General features: G+C 43.7%; 1 protein-coding gene across 1 annotated transcript in view; it reads left to right on the forward strand.

Moving 5' to 3' along the window:
* Window positions 1-25072, forward strand: part of LOC311108145 (activating signal cointegrator 1 complex subunit 3-like) — a 139297-nt gene that overhangs the window by 61878 nt on the left and 52347 nt on the right. The window contains exons 10-12 of the mRNA XM_084150774.1: window positions 12291-12494; window positions 13070-13210; window positions 21581-21745. Of these exons, the coding sequence (XP_084006900.1) occupies window positions 12291-12494; window positions 13070-13210; window positions 21581-21745 (510 nt within the window). The remainder of the gene's footprint in view (window positions 1-12290; window positions 12495-13069; window positions 13211-21580; window positions 21746-25072) is intronic.

The following is a 25072-nucleotide window of genomic DNA, read 5'->3' on the forward strand; positions in this document are numbered from 1 at the left end:
ATTTTGAGTGAAAACCTCCTTCCATCAGCAAGGGGATTGAAGATGAAACGTGGCTGGGTCTTTCAGCATGATAATGATCCCAAACACACCGCCCGGGCAACGAAGGAGTGGCTTTTTAAGAAGCATTTCAAGGTCCTGGAGTGGCCTAGCCAGTCTCCAGATCTCAACCCCATAGAAAATCTTTGGAGGGAGTTGAAAGTCTGTGTTGCCCAGCGACAGCCCCAAAACATCACTGCTCTAGAGGAGATCTGCATGGAGGAATGGGCCAAAATACCAGCAACAGTGTGTGAAAACCTTGTGAAGACTTACAGAAAACGTTTGACATGTGTCATTGCCAACAAAGGGTATATAACAAAGTATTGAGAAACTTTTGTTATTGACCAAATACTTATTTTCCACCATAATTTGCAAATAAATTTTCTCAATTTGTCTGTCATAGTTGACGTGTACCTATGATGAAAATTACAGGCCTCATCTTTTTAAGTGGGAGAACTTGCACAATTGGTGGCTGACTAAATACTTTTATTCCCCACTGTATATATATATATACAGTGAGGGGATAAAAGTATTTGATCCCCTGCTGATTTTGTACGTTTGCCCACTGACAAAGACATGATCAGTCTAGAATTTTAATGGTAGGTTTATTTGAACAGTCAGAGACAGAATAACAACAAAATAAATCCAGAAAAACGCATGTCAAAAATGTTATAAATTGATTTGTTTTTTAATGAGGGAAATAAGTATTTAACCCCTCTGCAAAACATGACTTAGTACTGGTGGCAAAACCCTTGTTGGCAATGACAGAGGTCAGATGTTTCTTGTAGTTGGCCACCAGGTTTGCACACATCTCAGGAGGGATTTTGTCCCACTCCTCTTTGCAGATCTTCTCCAAGTCATTAAGGTTTTGAGGCTCACGTTTGGCAACTCAAACCTTCAGCTCCCTCCACAGATTTTCTATGGGATTAAGGTCTGGAGACTGGCTAGGCCACTCCAGGACTTTAATGTGCTACTTCTTGAGCCACTCCTTTGTTGCCTTGGCCGTGTGTTTTGGGTCATTGTCATGCTGGAATACCCATCCACGACCCATTTTCAATGCCCTGGCTGAGGGAAGGAGGTTCTCACCCAAGATTTGACGGTACATGGCCCCGTCCATCGTCCCTTTGATGCGGTGAAGTTGTCCTGTCCCCTTAGCTGAAAAACACCCCCAAAACATAATGTTTCCACCTCCATGTTTGACGGTGGGGATGGTGTTCTTGGGGTCATAGGCAGCATTCCTCCTCCTCCAAACACGGCGAGTTGAGTTGATGCCAAAGAGCTCCATTTTGGTCTCATCTGACCACAACACTTTCACCCAGTTCTTCTCTGAATCATTCAGATGTTCATTGGCAAACTTCAGACGGCCCTGTATATGTGCTTTCTTGAGCAGGGGGACCTTGCGGGCGCTGCAGGATTTCAGTCCTTTACGGCGTAGTGTGTTACCAATTGTTTTCTTGGTGACTATGGTCCCAGCTGCCTTGAGAATATTGACAAGATCCTCCCGTGTAGTTCTGTGCTGATTCCTCACCGTTCTCATGATCATTGGACCTCCACAAGTTGAGATCTTGCATGGATCCCCAGGCCGAGGGAGATTGACAGGTCTTTTGTGTTTCTTCCATTTGCGAATAATCGCACCAACTGTTGTCACCTTCTCACCAAGTTGCCTGGCGATGGTCTTGTAGCCCATTCCTGCCTTGTGTAGGTCTACAATCTTGTCCCTGACATCCTTGGACAGCTCTTTGGTCTTGGCAATGGTGGAGAGTTTGTAATCTGATTGATTGATTGCTTCTGTGGACAGGTGTCTTTTTATACAGGTAACAAGCTGAGATTAGGAGCACTCCCTTTAAGAGTGTGCTCCTAATCTCAGCTCGTTACCTGTATAAAAGACACCTGGGAGCCAGAAATCTTTCTGATTGAGAGGGGTCAAATACTTATTTCCCTCATTAAAATGCAAATGACTTTATAAAAATTTTGACATGCGTTTTTCTGGATTTATTTTGTTGTTATTTTGTCTCTCACTGTTCAAATAAACCTACCATTAAAATTATAGACTGATCATTTCTTTGTCAGTGGGCAAACATACAAAATCAGCAGGGGATTAAATACTTTTTTCCCTCACTGTATGTGTATATATATATATATATATATATATATATATATATATATATATATATATATATATATATATATATATATATATATATATATATATATATATATATATATACACACAGTGGGGAGAACAAGTATTTGATACACTGCTGATTTTGCAGGTTTTCCTACTTACAAAGCATGTAGAGGTCTGTAATTTGTATCATAGGTACACTTCAACTGTGAGAGACGGAATCTAAAACAAAAATCCAGAAAATCACATTGTATGATTTTTAAGTAATTAATTTGCATTTTATTGCATGACATAGGTATTTGATCACCTACCAACCAGTAAGAATTCCGACTCTCACAGACCTGTTAGTTTTTCTTTAAGAAGCCCTCCTGTTCTCCACTCATTACCTGTATTAACTGCACCTGTTTGAACTCGTTACCTGTATAAAAGACACCTGTCCACACACTCAATCAAACAGACTCCAACCTCTCCACAATGGCCAAGACCAGAGAGCTGTGTAAGGACATCAGGGATACAATTGTAGACCTGCACAAGGCTGGGATGGGCTACAGGACAATAGGCAAGCAGCTTGGTGAGAAGGCAACAACTGTTGGCGCAATTATTAGAAAATGGAAGAAGTTCAAGATGACGGTCAATCACCCTCGGTCTGGGGCTCCATGCAAGATCTCACCTCGTGGGGCATCAATGATCATGAGGAAGGTGAGGGATCAGCCCAGAACTACACAGCAGGACCTGGTCAATGACCTGAAGAGAGCTGGGACCACAGTCTCAAAGAAAACCATTAGTAACACACTACGCCGTCATGGATTAAAATCCTGCAGCGCACGCAAGGTCCCCCTGCTCAAGCCAGCGCATGTCCAGGCCCATCTGAAGTTTGCCAATGACCATCTGGATGATCCAGAGGAGGAATGGGAGAAGGTCATGTGGTCTGATGAGACAAAAATATAGCTTTTTGGTCTAAACTCCACTCGCCGTGTTTGGAGGAAGAAGAAGGATGAGTACAACCCCAAGAACACCATCCCAACCTTGAAGCATGGAGGTGGAAACATCATTCTTTGGGGATGCTTTTCTGCAAAGGGGACAGGACAACTGCACCGTATTGAGGGGAGGATGAATGGGGCCATGCATCACGAGATCTTGGCCAACAACCTCCTTTCCTCAGTAAGAGCATTGAAGATGGGTCGTGGCTGGGACTTCCAGCATGACAATGACCCGAAACACACAGCCAGGGCAACTAAGGAGTGGCTCCGTAAGAAGCATCTCAAGGTCCTGGAGTGGCCTAGCCAGTCTCCAGACCTGAACCCAATAGAACATCTTTGGAGGGAGCTGAAAGTCCGTATTGTCCAGCGACAGCCCCGAAACCTGAAGGATCTGGAGAAGGTCTGTATGGAGGAGTGGGCCAAAATCCCTGCTGCAGTGTGTGCAATCCTGGTCAAGACCTACAGGAAACGTATGATCTCTGTAATTGCAAACAAAGGTTTCTGTACCAAATATTAAGTTCTGCTTTTCTGATGTATCAAATACTTTTGTCATGCAATAAAATGCAAATGAATTACTTAAAAATCATACAATGTGATTTTCTGGATTTTTGTTTTAGATTATGTCTCTCACAGTTGAAGTGTACCTATGATAAATGCTTTGTAAGTAGGAAAACCTGCAAAATCGGCAGTGTATCAAATACTTGTTCTCCCCACTGTATATACAAAAACTCAGCAAAAAATGAAATGTCCTCTCACTGTCAACTGCGTTTATTTTCGGCAAACTTAACATGTGTAAATATTTGTATGAACATAACAAGATTCATCAACTGAGACATAAACTGAACAAGTCACACAGACATGTGACTAACAGAAATTGAATAATGTGTCTCTGAACAAAGGGGGGGTCAAAATCAAAAGTAACAGTCAGTATCTGGTGTGGCCACCAGCTGCATTAAGTACTGCAGTGCATCTCTTCCTCATGGACTGCACCAGATTTGCCAGTTCTTGCTGTGAGATGTTACCCACTCTTCCACCAAGGCACCTGCAAGTTCCCGGACATTTCTGGAGGGAATGGCCCTAGCCCTCACCCTCCGATCCAACAGCTCCCAGACGTGCTCAATGGGATTGAGATCCGGGCTCTTCGCTTGCCATGGCAGAACACTGACATTCCTGTCTTGCAGGAAAAAAAACACAGAATGAGCAGTATGGCTGGTGGCATTGTCATGCTGGAGGGTCATGTCAGGATGAGCCTGCAGGAAGGGTACCACATGAGGGAGGAGGATGTCTTCCCTGTAACGCACAGCGTTGAGATTGCCTGCAATGACAACAAGCTCAGTCCGATGATGCTGTGACACACCGCCCCAGACCATGACGGACCCTCCACCTCCAAATCGATCCCGCTCCAGAGTACAGGCCTCGGTATAACGCTCATTCCTTCGACGATAAATGCGAATCCGACCATCACCCCTGGTGAGACAAAACCGCGACTCGTCAGTGAAGAGCACTTTGTGCCAGTCCTGTCTGGTCCAGTGACGGTGGGTTTGTGCCCATAAGCGACGTTGTTGCCGGTGATGTCTGGTGAGGACCTGCCTTACAACAGGCCTATAAGCCCTCAGTCCAGCCTCTCTCAGCCTATTGCGGACAGTCTGAGCACTGATGGAGGGATTGTGCGTTCCTGGTATAACTCGGGCAGTTGTTGTTGCCATCCTGTACCTGTCCCGCAGGTGTGATGTTCGGATGTACCGATCCTGTGCAGGTGTTGTTACACTTGGTCTGCCACTGCGAGGATGATCAGCTGTCTGTCCTGTCTCCCTGTAGCGCTGTCTTAGGCTTCTCACAGTACGGACATGGCCTGGCCACATCTGCAGTCCTCATGCCTCCTTGCAGCATGCCTAAGGCACGTTCACACAGATGAGCAGGGACACTGGGCATCTTTCTTTTGGTGTTTTTCAGAGTCAGTAGAAAGGCCTCAGTGTCCTAAGTTTTCATAACTGTAACCTTAATTGCCTACCATCTGTAAGCTGTTAATGTCTTAACGACCGTTCCACAGGTGCATGTTCATTAATTGTTTATGGTTAACTGAACAAGCATGGGAAACAGTGTTTAAACCCTTTACAATTGGATTTTCACTAATTATATTTGAAAGACAGGGTCCTGAAAAAGGGACGTTTCTTTTTTTGCTGAGTTTACATACATACAGTACCAGTCAAAAGTTTGGACACACCTACTCATTCATGTGGTAACCAAAAAAGTGTTAAACAAATAAAAATATATTTTGATTTGTTTAACACTTTTTTGGTTACTACATGATTCCATATGTGTTATTGCATAGTTTTGATGTCTTCACTAGTATTCTACAATGTAGAAAATAGTAAAAATCAAGAAACCCTTGAATGAGTAGGTGTGTCCAAACTTTTGACTGGTGCTGTACATGTATATACACGTGTGTGTGTGTGTGTGTGTGTGTGTGTGTGTGTGTGTGTGTGTGTAATATATATATATATATATATATATATATATATATATATATATATATATATTACACACACACACAGTGGGGGAAAAAAGTATTTAGTCAGCCACCAATTGTGCAAGTTCTCCCACTTAAAAAGATGAGAGAGGCCTGTAATTTTCATCATAAGTACACGTCAACTATGACAGACAAATAGAGATTTTTTTTTCCAGAAAATCACATTGTAGGATTTTTTATGAATTTATTTGCAAATTATGGTGGAAAATATGTATTTGGTCACCTACAAACAAGCAAGATGTCTGGCTCTCACAGACCTGTAACTTCTTCTTTAAGAGGCTCCTCTGTCCTCCACTCGTTACCTGTATTAATGGCACATGTTTGAACTTGCTATCAGTATAAAAGACACCTGTCCACAACCTCAAACAGTCACACTCCAAACTTCACTATGGCCAAGACCAAAGAGCTGTCAAAGGACACCAGAAACAAAATTGTAGACCTGCACCAGGCTGGGAAGACTGAATCTGCAATAGGTAAGCAGCTTGGTTTGAAGAAATCATCTGTGGGAGCAATTATTAGGAAATAGAAGACATACAAGACCACTGATAATCTCCCTCGATCTGGGGCTCCACGCAAGATCTCACCCCGTGTGGTCAAAATGATCACAAGAACGGTGAGCAAAAATCCCAGAACCACACGGGGGGACCTAGTGAATGACCTGCAGAGAGCTGGGACCAAAGTAACAAAGCCTACCATCAGTAACACACAACGCCGCCAGGGACTCAAATCCTGCAGTGCCAGACGTGTCCCCCTGCTTAAGCCAGTACATGTCCAGGCCCATCTGAAGTTTGCTAGAGTGCATTTGGATGATCCAGAAGAGGATTGGGAGAATGTCATATGGTCAGATGAAACCAAAATAGAACTTTTTGGTAAAAACTCAACTCGTCGTGTTTGGAGGACAAATAATGCTGAGTTGCATCCAAAGAACACCATACCTACTGTGAAGCATGGGGGTGGAAACATCATGCTTTGGGGCTGTTTTTCTGCAAAGGGACCAGGACGACTGATCCGTGTAAAGGAAAGAATGAATGGGGCCATGTATCGTGAGATTTTGAGTGAAAACCTCCTTCCATCAGCAAGGGGATTGAAGATGAAACGAGGCTGGGTCTTTCAGCATGACAATGATCCTAAACACACCGCCCGGGCAACGAAGGAGTGGCTTCGTAAGAAGCATTTCAAGGTCCTGGAGTGGCCTAGCCAGTCTCCAGATCTCAACCCCATAGAAAATCTTTGGAGGGAGTTGAAAGTCTGTTGCCCAGCGACAGCCCCAAAACATCACTGCTCTAGAGGAGATCTGCATGGAGGAATGGGCCAAAATACCAGCAACAGTGTGTGAAAACCTTGTGAAGACTTACAGAAAACGTTTGACCTGTGTCATTGCCAACAAAGGGTATATAACAAAGTATTGAGAAACTTTTGTTATTGACCAAATACTTATTTTCCACCATAATTTGCAAATAAATTCATAAAAAATCCTACAATGTGATTTTATGGAAAAGAAAATCTCAATTTGTCTGTCATAGTTGACGTGTACCTATGATGAAAATTACAGGCCTCTCTCATCTTTTTAAGTGGGAGAACTTGCACAATTGGTGGCTGACTAAATACTTTTTTCCCCCACTGTATATATATATACAGTGAGGGAAAAAAGTATTTGATCCCCTGCTGATTTTGTACGTTTGCCCACTGACAAAGACATGATCAGTCTAGAATTTTAATGGTAGGTTTATTTGAACAGTGAGAGACAGAATAACAACAAAAAAATCCAGAAAAACGCATGTCAAAAATGTTATAAATTGATTTGCATTTTAATGAGGGAAATAAGTATTTAACCCTCTGCATAACATGACTTAGTACTGGTGGCAAATCCCTTGTTGGCAATCACAGAGGTCAGATGTTTCTTGTAGTTGGCCACCAGGTTTAAACACATCTCAGGAGGGATTTTGTCCCACTCCTCTTTGCAGATCTTCTCCAAGTCATTAAGGTTTTGAGGCTGACGTTTGGCAACTCAAACCTTCAGCTCCCTCCACAGCTTTTCTATGGGATTAAGGTCTTGAGACTTGCTAGGCCACTCCAGGACCTTAATGTGCTACTTCTTGAGCCACTCCTTTGTTGCCTTGGCCGTGAGTTTTGGGTCATTGTCATGCTGGAATACCCATCCACTACCCATTTTCAATGCCCTGGCTGAGGGAAGGAGGTTCTCACCCAAGATTTGACGGTACATGGCCCCGTCCATCGTCCCTTTGATGCAGTGAAGTTGTCCTGTCCCCTTAGCTGAAAAACACCCCCAAAGCATAATGTTTCCACCTCCATGTTTGACGGTGGGGATGGTGTTCTTGGGGTCATAGGCAGCATTCCTCCTCCTCCAAACACGGCGAGTTGAGTTGATGCCAAAGAGCTCCATTTTGGTCTCATTTGACCACAACACTTTCACCCAGTTCTCCTCTGAATCATTCAGATGTTCATTGGCAAACTTCAGACGGCCCTGTATATGTGCTTTCTTGAGCAGGGGGACCTTGCGGGCGCTGCAGGATTTCAGTCCTTTACGGCGTAGTGTATTACCAATTGTTTTCTTGGTGACTTTGGTCCCAGCTGCCTTGAGAACATTGACAAGATCCTCCCGTGTAGTTCTGGGCTGATTCCTCACCGTTCTCATGATCATTGGACCTCCACGAGTTGAGATCTTGCATGGATCCCCAGGCCGAGGGAGATTGACAGGTCTTTTGTGTTTCTTCCATTTGCGAATAATCGCACCAACTGTTGTCACCTTCTCACCAAGCTGCTTGGCGATGGTCTTGTAGCCCATTCAAGCCTTTTGTAGGTCTACAATCTTGTCCCTGACATCCTTGGAGAGCTCTTTGGTCTTGGCAATGGTGGAGAGTTTGTAATCTGATTGATTGATTGCTTCTGTGGACAGGTGTCTTTTTATACAGGTAACAAGCTGAGATTAGGAGCACTCCCTTTAAGAGTGTGCTCCTAATCTCAGCTCGTTACCTGTATAAAAGACACCTGGGAGCCAGAAATATTTCTGATTGAGAGGGGTCAAATACTTATTTCCCTCATTAAAATTCAAATGAATTCATAAAATTTTTGACATGCGTTTTTCTGGATTTATTTTGTTGTTATTTTGTCTCTCATTGTTCAAATAAACCTACCATTAAAATTATAGACTGATCATTTCTTTGTCAGTGGGCAAACATACAAAATCAGCAGGGGATTAAATACTTTTCCCCTCACTGTGTGTATATATATATATATATATATATATATATATATATATATATACACAGTGGGGAGAACAAGTATTTGATACACTGCTGATTTTGCAGATTTTCCTACTTACAAAGCATGTAGAGGTCTGTAATTTTATCATAGGTACACTTCAAATGTGAGAGACGGAATCCCCCAAAAAAATACAGAAAATCACATTGTATGATTTTTAAGTAATTAATTTGCATTTTATTGCATGACATAAGTATTTGATACATCAGAAAAGCAGAACTTAATATTTGGTACAGAAACCTTTGTTTGCAATTACAGAGATCATACGTTTCCTGTAGGTCTTGACCAGGTTTGCACACACTGCAGCAGGGATTTTGGCCCACTCCTCCATACAGACCTTCTCCAGATCCTTCAGGTTTCGGGGCTGTCGCTGGGCAATACGGACTTTCAGCTCCCTCCAAAGATTTTCTATTGGGTTCAGGTCTGGAGACTGGCTAGGCCACTCCAGGACCTTGAGATGCTTCTTACGGAGCCACTCCTTAGTTGCCCTGGCTGTGTGTTTCGGGTCGTTGTCATGCTGGTAAACCCAGCCACGACCCATCTTCAATGCTCTTACTGAGGGAAGGAGGTTGTTGGCCAAGATCTCGCGATACATGGCCCCATCCATCCTCCCCTCAATATGGTGCAGTCGTCCTTTCCCCTTTGCAGAAAAGCATCCCCAAAGAATGATGTTTCCACCTCCATTCTTCACGGTTGGGATGGTGTTCTTGGGGTTGTACTCATCCTTCTTCTTCCTCCAAACACGGCGAGTGGAGTTTAGACCAAAAAGCTATATTTTTGTCTCATCAGACCACATGACCTTCTCCCATTCCTCCTCTGGATCATCCAGATGGTCATTGGCAAACTTCAGACGGGCCTGGACATGCGCTGGCTTGAGCAGGGGGACCTTGCGTGCGCTGCAGGATTTTAATCCATGACGGCGTAGTGTGTTACTAATGGTTTTCTTTGAGACTGTGGTCCCAGCTCTCTTCAGGTCATTGACCAGGTCCTGCCGTGTAGTTCTGGGCTGATCCCTCACCTTCCTCATGATCATTGATGCCCCACGAGGTGAGATCTTGAATGGAGCCCCAGACCGAGGGTGATTGACCGTCATCTTGAACTTCTTCCATTTTCTAATAATTGCGCCAACAGTTGTTGCCTTCTCACCAAGCTGCTTGCCTATTGTCCTGTAGCCCATCCCAGCCTTGTGCAGGTCTACAATTTTATCCCTGATGTTCTTACACAGCTCTCTGGTCTTGGCCATTGTGGAGAGGTTGGAGTCTGTTTGATTGAGTGTGTGGACAGGTGTCTTTTATACAGGTAACGAGTTCAAACAGGTGCAGTTAATACAGGTAATGAGTGGAGAACAGGAGGGCTTCCTAAAGAAAAACTAACAGGTCTGTGAGAGCCGGAATTCTTACTGGTTGGTAGGTGATCAAATACTTATGTTATGCAATAAAATGCAAATTAATTACTTAAAAATCATACAATGTGATTTTCTGGATTTTTGTTTTAGATTCCGTCTCTCACAGTTGAAGTGTACCTATGATACAAATTACAGACCTCTACATGCTTTGTAAGTAGGAAAACCTGCAAAATCGGCAGTGTATCAAATAGTTGTTCTCCCCACTGTATATATTCCTCTCTCTGGTGTGAGACAGGTACATGAGTATCCGTTGCCAGCGCTAGCCAACTAGCTGTCAGTCAGTGTAGAGGACCTGCTACTCCACCATTCGTTCTTTCGCTCAGTGCCATGTTGAAACCAATCAATTGTCCTTCAGCCTTCCACCGGCTTAAGTGGACTCTAATAAAGTTGCTCTTTGATGCATTAATAATTGATCCTATTCCTCCTGCCGTCATCAGAGTTGGGTTGGTTTGCCATGGCCGCAGGGCTGCCTCCAGCCTCTTCTCTCCTCTTTAGCCCCAGTCCCTGGATGACACGCAGCACTCAAATTATTTATTTTTATGAGTGTCAGAGTGAAACGGGGAGGAAGAGGAGAGTGATGACATATTTTTAATGAATCCTTAAATAAATGATACTGCTGTCTAAGCTCAAGACATCCCGATCCACTCCGAGAGAGAGAGAGAGCGAGAGAGAGAGAAAGAGTTGATAGAGGGAGCATGAAGTAAAAGAGGGCTATGAAGTGAGTGAGAGAGGGAGATTGATGGACAGACAGGGACAGAGCACACACCTGGACCTGCAGTGACAAGTCTGTACTGTCATCTCAACCATTCTGTATCTCCTGGCAAACTGTAGTGTACGCTGTAGTCATCATTACCTATGGCAAGGCGAAAGGCTCCATTTAGAGTTGTCTGCCAGTGTGACAGTATGTCTCAGTAGAATTACTAGTGGTTTTACTGTCATTGGTATGTAATGTAAGTAGGGCTTATAGTTCTGTGTCTCTCTAGGAGTGGCCAGAGCAGTTAACTGCCCACTCTGACGGCTGAGTGTGTGTGTGTGTGTCTGAGTAGTGGGCGGTCGACTAGTCACGGTTGCTGTCGTTCAGAAGGGCCATTTCTCTCCTTATCAGCGTCGGTCGCCGGGAGATTGAGGCCTGTCTGTCACCCACGGTATGTTGCCATGGAGAAGTCAGGCGGTGGGCAGGTTGACTGACAGCTGTTCCCACCACTCAGGATTTAACCTCTCTCCTACTGGCAGTCAAAGCCCTCCCCCTTCCCACACCCTGTCTGCAACCTCCCACCAGGCAACAGTACAGCACGCCTCACTCAGCCCCTATAGCAGGGATCATCATAAAACATTTTATTGAGCGGATGGTCGGGGGGCTGGAACATAATTACAAATAATTTGTTGACTGCAAATTGACCGCAAAAAGCCCAAACAGATATGTTTGACTAAAACATAATCATTTCAAACCTTACTTACATTTGTATACGATCAAGTGTCTCTCTATTATGCGTGGGAAAACTTGGGAACAGATTTCTTAAATTAAAATTACTTGGAGCTGATTTCATGGTGTTTTTACAGTCTATGTCCAACAATAAAAATTCCACCACACATTATTATTATTATTATTATTTATTTATTTTTTGCTCAGAATACTTGGGAGGCCAAATAAAACCACCTGCGGGCCAAATAGTATGAGGGAAGTTAATGGTAGATAGTTGTACACTCGTGTGTATGTGTGGGGGGCTCTGACCATCCCTCCTGTCCACTCTGCTCCGTCCTGACGGGTGTGTTAGACTTGTATCATCATGCTCCCATGTCTTTATAATGACTCTCATAATGACTCTGTGATTTTAACCTTTTCTTATCGTCTTCCTCTCTCTCGCTCTCTCTCTCTCTTGCTCTCTCTCTCCTCCCCCACTCTGTCTCTCGCCCCGCTTTCATTGCCCCCAGGTTGGTCAGTTGGTGTTTAAGGGGATGCAGCGTCTGAACAGGATCCAGTCCATAGTGTTTGAGACAGCCTACAACACCAATGAGAACCTGCTCATCTGTGCCCCCACCGGGGCCGGCAAGACCAACATCGCCATGCTCACAGTCCTCCATGAGATCAGACAGCACCTCCAACCTGGAGGGGTCATCAAGAAGGACGAGTTCAAGGTACCACTCAGCTGTGTGTGTGTGTGTGTGTGTGTGTGTGTGTGTGAGCAAGCGAGCGAGACGTACATACATACAGTAGATCAACTCAGGCATAGTCAGCAAAGTGCACAAGTGAACACATGTATTATTGGTTGTCCTTATAAAGCCCCCCCCCCCCCCCCCCCCCACACACACACACACACACACACACACACATGTTCTAACACACACATTCTAACACCACACCCAATGCCAGCCAGCGACGATAGCCACTTTTCATACATCTCCATTAAACTTTCTTAATCTAAGTGGCCTGCTTCATATTTTTCAATAAATAGTGATTTATGCTGGTTGCCAGGGAACAAGTGATACTGTGCTGTTCACTCATTTATCATGACCGTGGCCTTCCACTTTCTCTATCACTTTCTCGCTCCTTCTCCCCCCTCCCTGCACACCGTTCTCCCTTTTCTCTATATATATATGTATCTCCCTCCCTCTTTCTTTCTGCCCTCTTTCTCTCTCTTCTTTCCTACTCCCCCCTCTCTCCCTCCCTTCCCTCCATCTCTCTCTCCCTCCCTCTCTCCCTTTCTCTGTAGATAGTGTATGTAGCTCCTATGAAGGCCCTGGCAGCAGAGATGACTAATTACTTCAGTAAGCGGTTGGAGCCACTGGGCATTGCTGTCAAAGAGCTCACTGGAGACATGCAGCTAACCAAAGGGGAGATCCTGCGTACACAGGTACTGTACAAACACACACGGGTGTGCAAGCATACACACGCGCACACAGTTTCTGCGTAGGCTTTCCCTGTGCTCCATTGGTCCAGAGTGGAGTTGTGTTCTGCCTCACGTCTGCTCTCTAGCGCCTCCCAGTGGTTGGCTCTCAGCTCGGCTCTCTGGATCACAGGAGCTCCGTACCCTCTTCACGCTGAGTACGTTTACATGCACACTAATAAATCAATATTAAACTGATTGTGACAGTAGGTCGGTTATGGCAATAGTCATGTAAACACCTTACTCTACTTATCTTCATTGGCGTAAGGTTAAAATCGAAGTAAGCATACGCTGATTAAAACACCTGGTGTTCTGAGCAATCTTTAGAATTATTAGGACATGTAAAAAACACCTTAATCAAAGTTATAGCAATGTATTTCAAAATTATTTTGCGAGAGTCATGTGAGTTTGGAAAAACTGAAAGTATGCATCTTAGAAATAGTTTTCACATGTTAACTTTAAATGTCCGAACTCCGACTCAAATATGTTTCACAAAAAATAACATGGGTATAGCTGTGGTAGAACGTTTATTTTGTTTGCAGATTTTCTGCATTTGTCGAAGTCCCATCAGGTAGCTCAATTTCAGATGTGTCCATGTTAACAGGATTATTTGGGAAATCGGTCTTCTTTCATTCTTTCAAAGCATGTAAACGTTTATATCGGACTATTATATTAATCTGACTATTCACAATAATCAAATTATTGTGTGCATGTAATAGCGATGGGCATTTTACAGTTTTTGACTGTTTCTTTGGCTGGAGTAGTGTGAAGCTCGCCGCCATTGGCGCAGTGGAAACGCGTGCTCTGGAGTGATGAATCACACTTCACCATCTGGCAGTCTGACGGATAAATCTGGGTTTGGCGGATGCCAGGAGAACGCTACCTGCCCGAATGAATAGTGCCAACTGTAAAGTTTGGTGGAGGAGGAATAATGGTCTGGGACTATTTTCATGGTTCAGGCTCTTAGGTCCATTGAAGGGAAATCTTAACGCTACTGCATACAATGACATTCTAGACGATTCTGTGCTTCCAACTTTGTGGCAACAGTTTGGGGAAGGCCCTTTCCTGTCAGCATGACATTGCCCTCGTGCACATAGCGAGGTCCATACAGAAATGGTTTGTCGAGATCGGTGTGGAAGAACTTGACTGGCCTGCACAGAGCCCTGACCTCAACCCCATCAAACAACTTTGGGATGAATTGGAACGCTGACTGTGAGCCAGGCCTAAAGTTAATTTGTGGAATGTCTTTCCTTCTTAATGCATTTGAGCCAATCAGTTGTTTTGTGACAAGGTAGGGGTGGTATACATAAGATAGCCCTATTTGGTAAAAGACCAAGTCCGTATTATGGCAAGAACAGCTCAAATGTAGAGAAAAACCCTTGAATGAGAAGGTGTGTCCAAACTTTTGACTGGTACTGTATACAGTGGCTTGCGAAAGTATTCACCCCCTTGGCATTTTTCCTATTTTGTTGCCTTACAACCTGGAATAAAAATGGATTTTTGGGGGGTTTGTATCATTTGATTTACACAACATGCCTACCACTTTGAAGATGCAAAATCTTTTTTATTATGAAACAAACAAGAAATAAGACAAAAAAACTGAAAACTTGAGCATGCATAACTATTCCCCCCCCCCCCCCAAAGTCAATACTTTGTAGAGCCCCCTTTTGCAGCAATTACAGCTGCAAGTATCTTGGGGTATGTCTCTATAAGCTTGGCACATCTAGCCACTGGGATTTTTGCCCATTCTTCATGGCAAAACTGCTCCAGCTCCTTCAAGTTGGATGGGTTCTGCTGATGTACAGCAATCTTTAAGTCATACCACATATTCTCAATTGGATTGAGGTCTGTGCTTTGACTCAGCCATTCCAAGACATTTAAATGTTTCCCCTTAAACCACTCGAGTGTTGCTTTAGCAGTATGCTTAGGGTCATTGTCCTGCTATAGTGCCAACCCTAACCGTACTGTTCTGGCTCTGATCTCTTTCTTTACATTGTCCATTCCAGTAACTATGGTGATAGGTAAACAGGCTAGCCCAGTAAAGCTTGGCTTGGTTTGGCTCGATAGGCTCAGTAGTGTGAAAAGGGTATCTGTCATAGCAGCTTATGGCTGTTATAGAGTAGCAGGGTTTACACAGCAGAGGGAAATAACAGGATCGAGACAACATCAACATTAGACTGTCTGGGACAGAGATCCACAGGGCCAATAACGGTGTCTGGGACAGAGATCCACAGATCCAATAACAGTCTGGGTCAGAGATCCACAGGGCCAATAACAGTGTCTGGGACAGAGATCCACAGGTCCATTAACAGTGTCTGGGACAGAGATCCACAGGACCGATAAAAGTGTCTGGGACAGAGATCCACAGGGCCAATAACAGTGTCTGGGACAGAGATCCACAGGGCCAATAACAGTGTCTGGGACAGAGGAAGGCCCTAAAAATTGTCAAAGACTCCAGCCACCCTAGTCATAGACTGTTCTCTCTGCTACCGCATGGCAAGCGGTACCAGAGTGCCAAGTCTAGGTCCAAAAGGCTTCTTAACATCTTCTACCCCCTAGCCATAAGACTCCTGAACAGCTAATCATGACTACCCGGACTATTTGCATTGCCCCCCCACCCCACCCCACCCCACCCCCTCTTTTACGCTGTTGCTACTCTGTTTATTATCTATGCATAGTCACTTTAACTCTACCCACATGTACATATTACCTCGACTAACTGGTGCCCCCGCACATTGACTCTGTACCGGTACCTCCTGTATATAGCCTCCCAACTGTTATTTTATTTTGCTGCTGCTCTTTAATTATTTGTTATTTGTAATTTTTTTACTTATCAATTTTTTACTTAAAACTGCATTGTTGGTTAAGGGCTTGTAAGTAAGCATTTCATTGTATGGTCTACACTTGTTGTATTCGGCGCATGTGGCAAATGTGATTTAATTTGAGATCCACAGGGCCAAAAACAGTGTGTTACAGCTGGTCTCCTCACACTGCAATTTGGGCTCAGTTAGCTTCAGGTCACATCACAGACTTCAGTCACACATCTGGCATTCTGCAGTGAAGAGTAGGAGATAATATTGTGTCCATGAGTCACACAGCCACAGCAACTTACACAACTGCAGTATAGCTAATGGTTGCTCTCCTGTCTTAGTTCAAAATAAAAGTCATAAAAACAAGAATTGGTGAGGCTTCCGAATGCATGCGCTCAGGCGCCACACACACACACACACACACACACACACACACACACACACACACACACACACCCTCCAACGATGATAGTGTCCCTCTCCTGCTTTATATAGGAGACTAGTGCAGTTCCTTATCTCTCGCTGGTGTCCTCCTGTACTTAATTCTCTGGCAGGCTTTATAAAATGACTGTTCCTTCACTGCAACACAGCTACTGATAGAACTGATAAGCCATAGAGAGGCCAGCACCACCACATAGTTTCTCACACTAGACCCCAGTCACAGTCATGCAGGGTCACTCAGAGGTCAGAGGCAGGGTTTTTTCTTGATCAAAAAGGTTCTTAGGGGGTTGGCCGACGACACGGCTACATTTTTGAGAAAGGTTTAGAGGCCCGCATCTTGGCACTGTAGAGAAATGTTTGCCATTTTAAAGCTAATTTCACGCAATTCTACACATTTTGCCATGCAACTGAGAAAAATATGTTGCAGTTTTAAAGTTTTATTTTGTGCGATTCTACATATTCTGCCATTGAGCTGAGAGAACATTTTGCAGTTTTAAAGCTAGTTTCCTGCAATTCTATTCATTTTTCCCATGGATAATGCTGTGTTCTTTTGCTCAGACCTAATAACAAAATGAATGCTGCTAAATTCATTGTTTTGGGAATTTTCAATTCTCCCGACTGTCTAGCCTTTATTTTGGTATTAGTTCTCAAAGTTAATATTATAAAAAAATATATAGGTCCATTATCTTTTCTACATACATACTTTATATCTGGTTTTAGTCTATTAAGTTTACACTTAGTGTTTTTCCATCCCGAAAATGAATATCAAATAATTATATATATGTATATGTAATATATATAAATATATATACATTTCATATATATATATATATATATATATATATATATATATATATATATATATATATATATATATAGTTATATATATAGTTATATATAGTTTTTGTTTTTTATTAACTGTTAGGACTTAAGCGACCCGAAAAAACACTTAGGCAGCCTGCCCAAGGATTACAATGGCAGAAAAATCTCTGAGAGGTCAGTGTGTGGCTACGTGTGCGACATTCTCTCAAGGCGTGTGTGTGTTCTCTGGGTCTCCATATCTTATCTATATATACTACCCCCCTCTCCATTTTCCTGATTCCTTGTTCTCAGCAGCCTTAGTTGTAGTTGCCATGTTGACTGCAGTTAGTTGTACTGTAAAATACCAAATTCATATCCTGTTTATTGTCCACTGTATTTGTGCCTTTGAAGGTGGTGCTTGTATTTTAGCGCAGGGGGGGAGGGAGAGGAGAGGAGAGGGGGAGAATGTGGTTTTCTGTGCACCGCCGATGCTTTCAACATTACCCAGCAGTACTTTAGTCAACCTCTTTTAAAGTGCTCTCCCAATTCAAGGTGTTAAAATAAGAGCCCTACAGTAGTTATGGCTACATAGGCTACTCTGTTCTCCCAACTTAACAAGATCGCCGGATATATTGGAAATGTAATTGACATGAGTTGAGAGTAGCTAATATTTGAAATACATCCGTGGTCAGGAAAAACCTGCCACTCACAAAATGAAGATGATGAATATAATGTTGTTGTTGAGTAACTAAACCATTTAAATTGCCACTTGTTATGCTCATAGTGACATAACCAATCAGATGTTTTCTTTCAATTAAAATGATTAATCAATTGTCCAATCCAATATCCAATTGTAACAGCTCCCCAGCAAATCAACCAATTAGGTTGTTTGTCTCAGTTAGTGGTCTGTAAATGAGTTTGTTCTTGTCTCTAATGCACTTGTCAATAGCTCTGTCAACCAGGTGTTTATTCTCTCAATGGTAATATCATTCATATTTCCCACTACTTATCCCTTGTTTTATATTCATTTCATTAAGCATATATTTGCATTATTAGTCATTATTTTCCCGAGTGCGTTTGACTGTATTTGTGAGTCAACGTTGCGTTTGTGAAACAGGAAGGTAGAAAAAGAGGATGAATGGGATTTGTGAAACAAAAAGGAGGATGGAGTGAAGGATGTAGGCTAAACTCCTTCATCTAGTGAGCACCTCACTGAGAGGTGGGGGAGAGGTAGACAGAGGGAGACAGAGGGAGACAGAGAGATGGAGTAGGCTGAAAAGGTTGCCAAGAACAAGTATATCTAGCAAATCCAAAAGAGGATAGTAGAGCTTAGACTTTAGAGGTTCATAAACCTCCTGGTACTTAAGGATGGAGAGATGAAAGCAGAGAGAGGGAGGGAGAGAGAAAAATAGAGGGAGGGAGAGAGAGAGATATGTGAATCTTGGGAAATGAGGTCAATAGCAGTTAATCTGGAGGTGTGTGTCTGCGTGTGTGTGCACTTGTGTTTGTTTCCTTGTGAGAGAGAGGGCACACACACACTTTTAATGAGGATGGAAAGGCAGAGGTTCAACAATATTATCCTTACCCCCTGCATTCACCCACCAGCCAGCCTTGCTAGCCTATCTACCCAGACTGCAGAGTTTTGGATGAAATACCCTCTGTTTCTGCTAATGTGGAGTAAGTTCATTAAAACTCAAATAACAACTCCATTAAAGTTCACTAGGTACTATAAAGTTAGCTCACTAGAGACCTCAGGGTAAATAAGGAGGATTTTTTAATGATCCTCATCAATTTTGGTTATCTGAAACAACTTTCTAAAAGGCCTTTCTATTTGTCTCCCTCCCTCCCTCCCTCCCTCCCTCCCTCCCTCCCTCCCTCCCTCCCTCCCTCCCTCCCTCCCTTACAGACACACTCACACCAGTGTTTGTTTCTCATGTTTGCATACACTGTATGTGTAAAATCTTTGCTGTAGTTATATACAGATAAGATTAGCATTCCTACAATATGATTCTGTTGAAATTGAATTTGATCTCTGAGAAATTAAGCTAATTGATTACTTACTTGATATGTACATAGCTCATCCTATATAACTACTGCTGTACATACCTTTTTCCTACTTAATTTCTTCTTTGCTTTTTTGTAGTAGTATTGTACTGTTAGACATTTACTGCAGTGCTGGAGCTAGAAACACAAGCATTTCACTGCACCTGCTTTAACATCTGCTGATCTGTGTACACGACAAATAAACGTTGATTTGATTTCTGTGACTGCTATTGTCACAACTCCCATCAAAAACATGCAGTCGATGTGCATGTTAGATTACACACTTAGATACATTTGTCTAGGTTTTTTATGTTCCTCCATGTTTGTTTTAGCCTTGACGAGCCATTAGTCGTTCACTTACAGTATGAAAGCAGTGAAACAATTCTACCCTCTTACCTTTCCCTCCTCCCACACCCCCCCTCTCTCTCTCTGTGGCACTGATAGTTACCATGGTAACAGTAGACAGGCTTGGAGAGGCTGCTGGCTTGCAGACATGCCAGTGTGCGGGTGGGTGGGATGAATGAGCAGCCGGCGTGCTGGCTCTCTAAGTTTCTCTCCCTCAGTCCAGAGAGTAAATATTAACTTATTGACAGAGTGGGACCCTGGCACTCTGCTCCACAGACAGACATACAGAAAGACACGCACGCACAGACAGACACACAGACAGTCAGTCAGTCAGACAGGTAATTAGTAGATAAGTGGTAGTGTGGGAAGACCTCGTCATGGCCCCGGGTTCCACATGGCTGCACACATCACTGTTACCACGCTGGGTAGAGCTGCCTGGGTAGAGCCCCCCTCATTAACACGGAGCTGGGGCAGGTCCCTGTGCTCTGAGTCACATCACAAAGACATATAGGGTCGGTTTCTCAGACACACGTTAGGCTTAGTCCTAGACTCAAATGTTATTTCAATGGAGATTCTCCATTCAGCATGATTTTTGTTCAGGACTAGGCTTAATAGGTGTTCAGGAAAACGGCTCCTAGTGTTCTAGAATTGTTCTGATCCACTGTGTGCACGTTGGGTAGAGCCCCACTCATCATATGGCTGGAGCTGGCCACCACAGACGAGCTGCAACCTGCACATCAGAACAGTTCTAGGACCCTATTTCAATGTGATCGTCATGGAACGTTGATTTGAATGTGTATGGCCTTTCTAGTCATTCTAAATGTTCTATAATGGAAGCCCACTTTGACACAGGTCTTTATCTGCCCCATTGTTTTCCAGGACTGCACTCTCTTCTATTTCACCAACGCTGCATATTCACAAATATTGTATTTTATCTAGGGGATGGTTTTCGCGGCCCTGAAATCAATCCGTGGGAGTCTCTCCAACTATAAATGTAATACACTTAGCAGCCAGTCATATAAATAAATAACCAGATCAATATCAACGTTATTAAAAACAATACAAGGAAAATAATGACTGTTTCCTGTTAAGTCAAATGGCGTCTTTTCATTGTTTTTGTTGTGTAATTAAAGAAAGCACTTTGGCCTGCTAGTCATTTGTTTGGAAGCCAGAGCTTCCATTTAGATTAACCTGCAGCCTAATTAAGACAGCCACTTCTTTCCTCTCTGCTAGCACCGTGCCAGTCTCTAATGGCAGTGTGTGTGTGCGTGCGTGACCATTTCCTCTCTGCTAGGAAGGAGCGCCAGTCTGTAATGGCTAGCCAGATGGATTTAAATGTAAACTACAGTCTTTAATTAACTGCTTTTTACAAAAAGTGTTTAATAGGAATTTCCGCACACCCAGACAACACACACCGATGGGTTGGCAAACAGCTCGCACACACCATTCATTATGCATTGTTGTGTTTTTCTATCGTCAGAGGCTTAATTGCACTAGAGCGATGGCACAGAGGGGCCCAAAGGGTCTGGGTTTTAAACAGGAACAGGTGAGAGGGTGATTAAGAAGATGGCAAAGGAGGAGTGAGGTATGTATAGAGGATAGAGGGATGAACTGATAACACAGATGATGGATAGAGTGCTATGGTTGCAAGTGGTGTATATGACACAAAGGGCCCAGAGTTTTTCTTGTTCACGTGACCTGAACAGGATGAATTCTGTCCCCTAGTTAAAACACAGGACCCTGGTCTGATGGTCATGAAGAACTCTGTCCCTAAGTATGTCATGGATTTTGAGTATATGGGGCTGAACAGGTACTTTTGGATCGACTGACAAATCAATTCTGTATGTGTGTTCATCTATCTGTTACTGACTGTGTGTGTCCATCTGTTGTGTTCCAGATGCTGGTGACTACCCCTGAGAAGTGGGACGTAGTGACAAGGAAGAGCGTTGGGGACGTGGCCCTGTCCCAGATTGTAAAGCTCCTCATCCTGGACGAGGTGCATCTGCTACACGAGGACAGAGGACCAGTTCTGGAGTGCCTGGTGGCCAGGACACTACGACAGGTCAGTACCTCTCTGGCTCAGCCAGGTGTAAAAAAAAAATATATATATATTTATATACAACTTTAAAGGAGCACAACATAACATTTAGGAGCACCAGAAAAGCTGATTTTTTTTATTGATTGAGATAAAGCCTATATTGGACATATATTAATTATATTTAAGCAATAAAGCAAGGAGGTGTAGTATATGGCCAATATACCATGGCTAAGGGCTGTTCTTACGCACGACGCAACACGGAGTGCCTGGATACAGCCCTTAGCCGTAGTACACTGCTAAAAAAAATAAAGGGAACACTTAAACAACACAATGTAACTCCAAGTCAATCACACTTCTGTGAAATCAAACTGTCCACTTAGGAAGCAACACTGATTGACAATAAATTTCACATGCTGTTGTGCAAATGGAATAGACAACAGGTGGAAATTATAGGCAATTAGCAAGACACCCCCAATAAAGGACTGGTTTTGCAGGTGGTGACCACAGACCACTTCTCAGTTCCTATGCTTCCTGGCTGATGTTTTGGTCACTTTTGAATGCTGGCGGTGCTTTCACTCTAGTGGTAGCATGAGACTACAACCCACACAAGTGGCTCAGGTAATGCAGCTCATCCAGGATGGCACATCAATGCGAGCTGTGGCAAGAAGGTTTGCTGTGTCTGTCAGCGTAGTGTCCAGAGCATGGAGGCGCTACCAGGAGACAGGCCAGTACATCAGGAGACGTGGAGGAGGCCGTAGGAGGGCAACAACCCAGCAGCAGGACTGCTACCTCCGCCTTTGTGCAAGGAGGAGCAGGAGGAGCACTGCCAAAGCCCTGCAAAATGACCTCCAGCAGGCCACAAATGTGCATGTGTCTGCTCAAACGGTCAGAAACAGACTCCATGAGGGTGGTAGGAGGGCCCGACGTCCACAGGTGGGGGTTGTGCTTACAGCCCAACACCGTGCAGGACGTTTGGCATTTGCCAGAGAACACCAAGATTGGCAAATTCGCCACTGGCGCCCTGTGCTCTTCACATATGAAAGCAGGTTCACACTGAGCACATGTGACAGAGTCTGGAGACGCCGTGGAGAACGTTCTGCTGCCTGCAACATCCTCCAGCATGACCGGTTTGGCGGTGGGTCAGTCATGGTGTGGGGTGGCATTTCTTTGGGGGACCGCACAGCCCTCCATGTGCTCGCCAGAGGTAGCCTGACTGCCATTAGGTACCGAGATGAGATCCTCAGACCCCTTGTGAGACCATATGCTGGTGCGGTTGGCCCTGGGTTCCTCCTAATGCAAGACAATGCTAGACCTCATGTGGCTGGAGTGTGTCAGCAGTTCCTGCAAGAGGAAGGCATTGATGCTATGGACTGGCCCACCCGTTCCCCAGACCTGAATCCAATTGAGCACATCTGGGACATCATGTCTTGCTCCATCCACCAACGCCACGTTGCACCACAGACTGTCCAGGAGTTGGCGGATGCTTTAGTCCAGGTCTGGGAGGAGATCCCTCAGGAGACCATCCGCCACCTCATCAGGAGCATGCCCAGGCGTTGTAGCGAGGTCATACAGGCACGTGGAGGCCACACACACTACTGAGCCTCATTTTGACTTGTTTTAAGGACATTACATCAAAGTTGGATCAGCCTGTAGTGTGGTTTTCCACTTTAATTTTGAGGGTGACTCCAAATCCAGACCTCCATGGGTTGATAAATTTGATTTCCATTGATAATTTTTGTGTGATTTTGTTGTCAGCACATTCAACTATGTAAAGAAAAAAGTATTTAATAAGATTATTTCATTCATTCAGATCTAGGATGTGTTATTTTAGTATTTTGAGTAGTGTATATTGGCCATATACCACAAACCCCCGAGGTGCCTTATTGCTATTATAAACTGGTTACCAACGTAATTAGAGCAGTAAAAATAAATGTTTTGTCGTACCCGTAGTATACGGTCTGATATACCACTGCTGTCAGCCAATCAGCATTCAGGGCTCGAACCACCCAGTTTATAATTACTTTTGAAGCACATGCTGTGGCTAGAAACTATAACCCTTTAAAGACATTGTTTATTGTAAATTATTATATATTTTTTAACATTACTTAAATGTAAACCTATCCAACAATAACCAATTAAAAACAGTTCTGTAGCAATGAGGTTTGTGCAGTAGGCTATAGGCCCAATACATTATCACTGCATATTGGCTATGCTTGAATTGCCCTGCCGATGTTGTTCTTCTCAGATGATTTAAATTATATTTCAAAACATATGGTTTATGATCACACCGGTAATAGATCAGTTGTTGTATTACTTGTGAGGCACAGCTGAGTGAGCATACATTTAAATAATGTGCTTTTTTTATTTTACTGGACTGATATTCATCTGATGGTCAGTTTCAGCGGCGGGAGAGAGAGCGCTGCAGAGGGTCTGCCTCTCACCATCCCTCTGCTCTCCCTCCCTCCGTTGAGACTGACTGTGACCAAAAAGGGGACACCGTCTTCCAGCTGATGGTGAAACTCGAGTCGCTACGCATTATTTGTGCCTCATGCACAAATTCATGTTACTCCTATGACCAGTGAAAGTGAAATATTCCTCGATATAAAAATAGACACAAGCCACTGATAATATCAATGCAAGCATTTCGATACACTTTGCTACTCATTCATTGCAGCTGCAGTGCTGGTTGAAGTGCGACTGGAAGAAGGGAGAAGCGCATTTTATGGCTTGTAAAAGTGTTCAATAAAAAGTGTTTACAGTGCTGAATAAAACCGTAAACATGAACTCACTCATAAAAACAGCAGCTCTTTGCTGTATTCGTTAAGTCTCTCTCTCTAGTCAGGGTTTTAAACGTTTTGAAATCTCACAGTATACATTTTTCTGTGCGCTCGAGGAAGCTGCAGACAATAACGGTAATCTGAGCCATCCGATTGGCCAGCCGCAGGCTTATAGGTGCACTTGATTTGCTCTCCGGGTCCGCGAGTATGGCACTCGGAAGCAGCGGTACAGCGAAGCCTAATCATAACAACTATTCTGGGTGATTAAAAATATATATATAGTTGCACTGGTGCCCCCAAAATAACATTCCAGGTCTCACAGCAAAATATTTCGGAGCTGTCACACTTTAGAGCCCTGGTCCCAGCTCTTATCCTACCCTATCCCCCCCTGGTCCCCCCTGTCCCCTCTCACCACACTAGCCTGGCGGTCAGCACACTCCGACAGGTCAGTCCCCCTCTCTATCATTACACTAGGGTCACCTCACCATGGTGAACATTATGCACAAGGACATTAATATTAGTACAACACAGTCATTCTCATTCAACCATATCAGGTTTATATCGTTGTTAAATA

The sequence above is a fragment of the Coregonus lavaretus genome (genome assembly GCF_964263955.1).
Source record: "Coregonus lavaretus genome assembly, chromosome: 3".
NCBI classification, from domain to species: Eukaryota; Metazoa; Chordata; class Actinopteri; order Salmoniformes; family Salmonidae; genus Coregonus; species Coregonus lavaretus.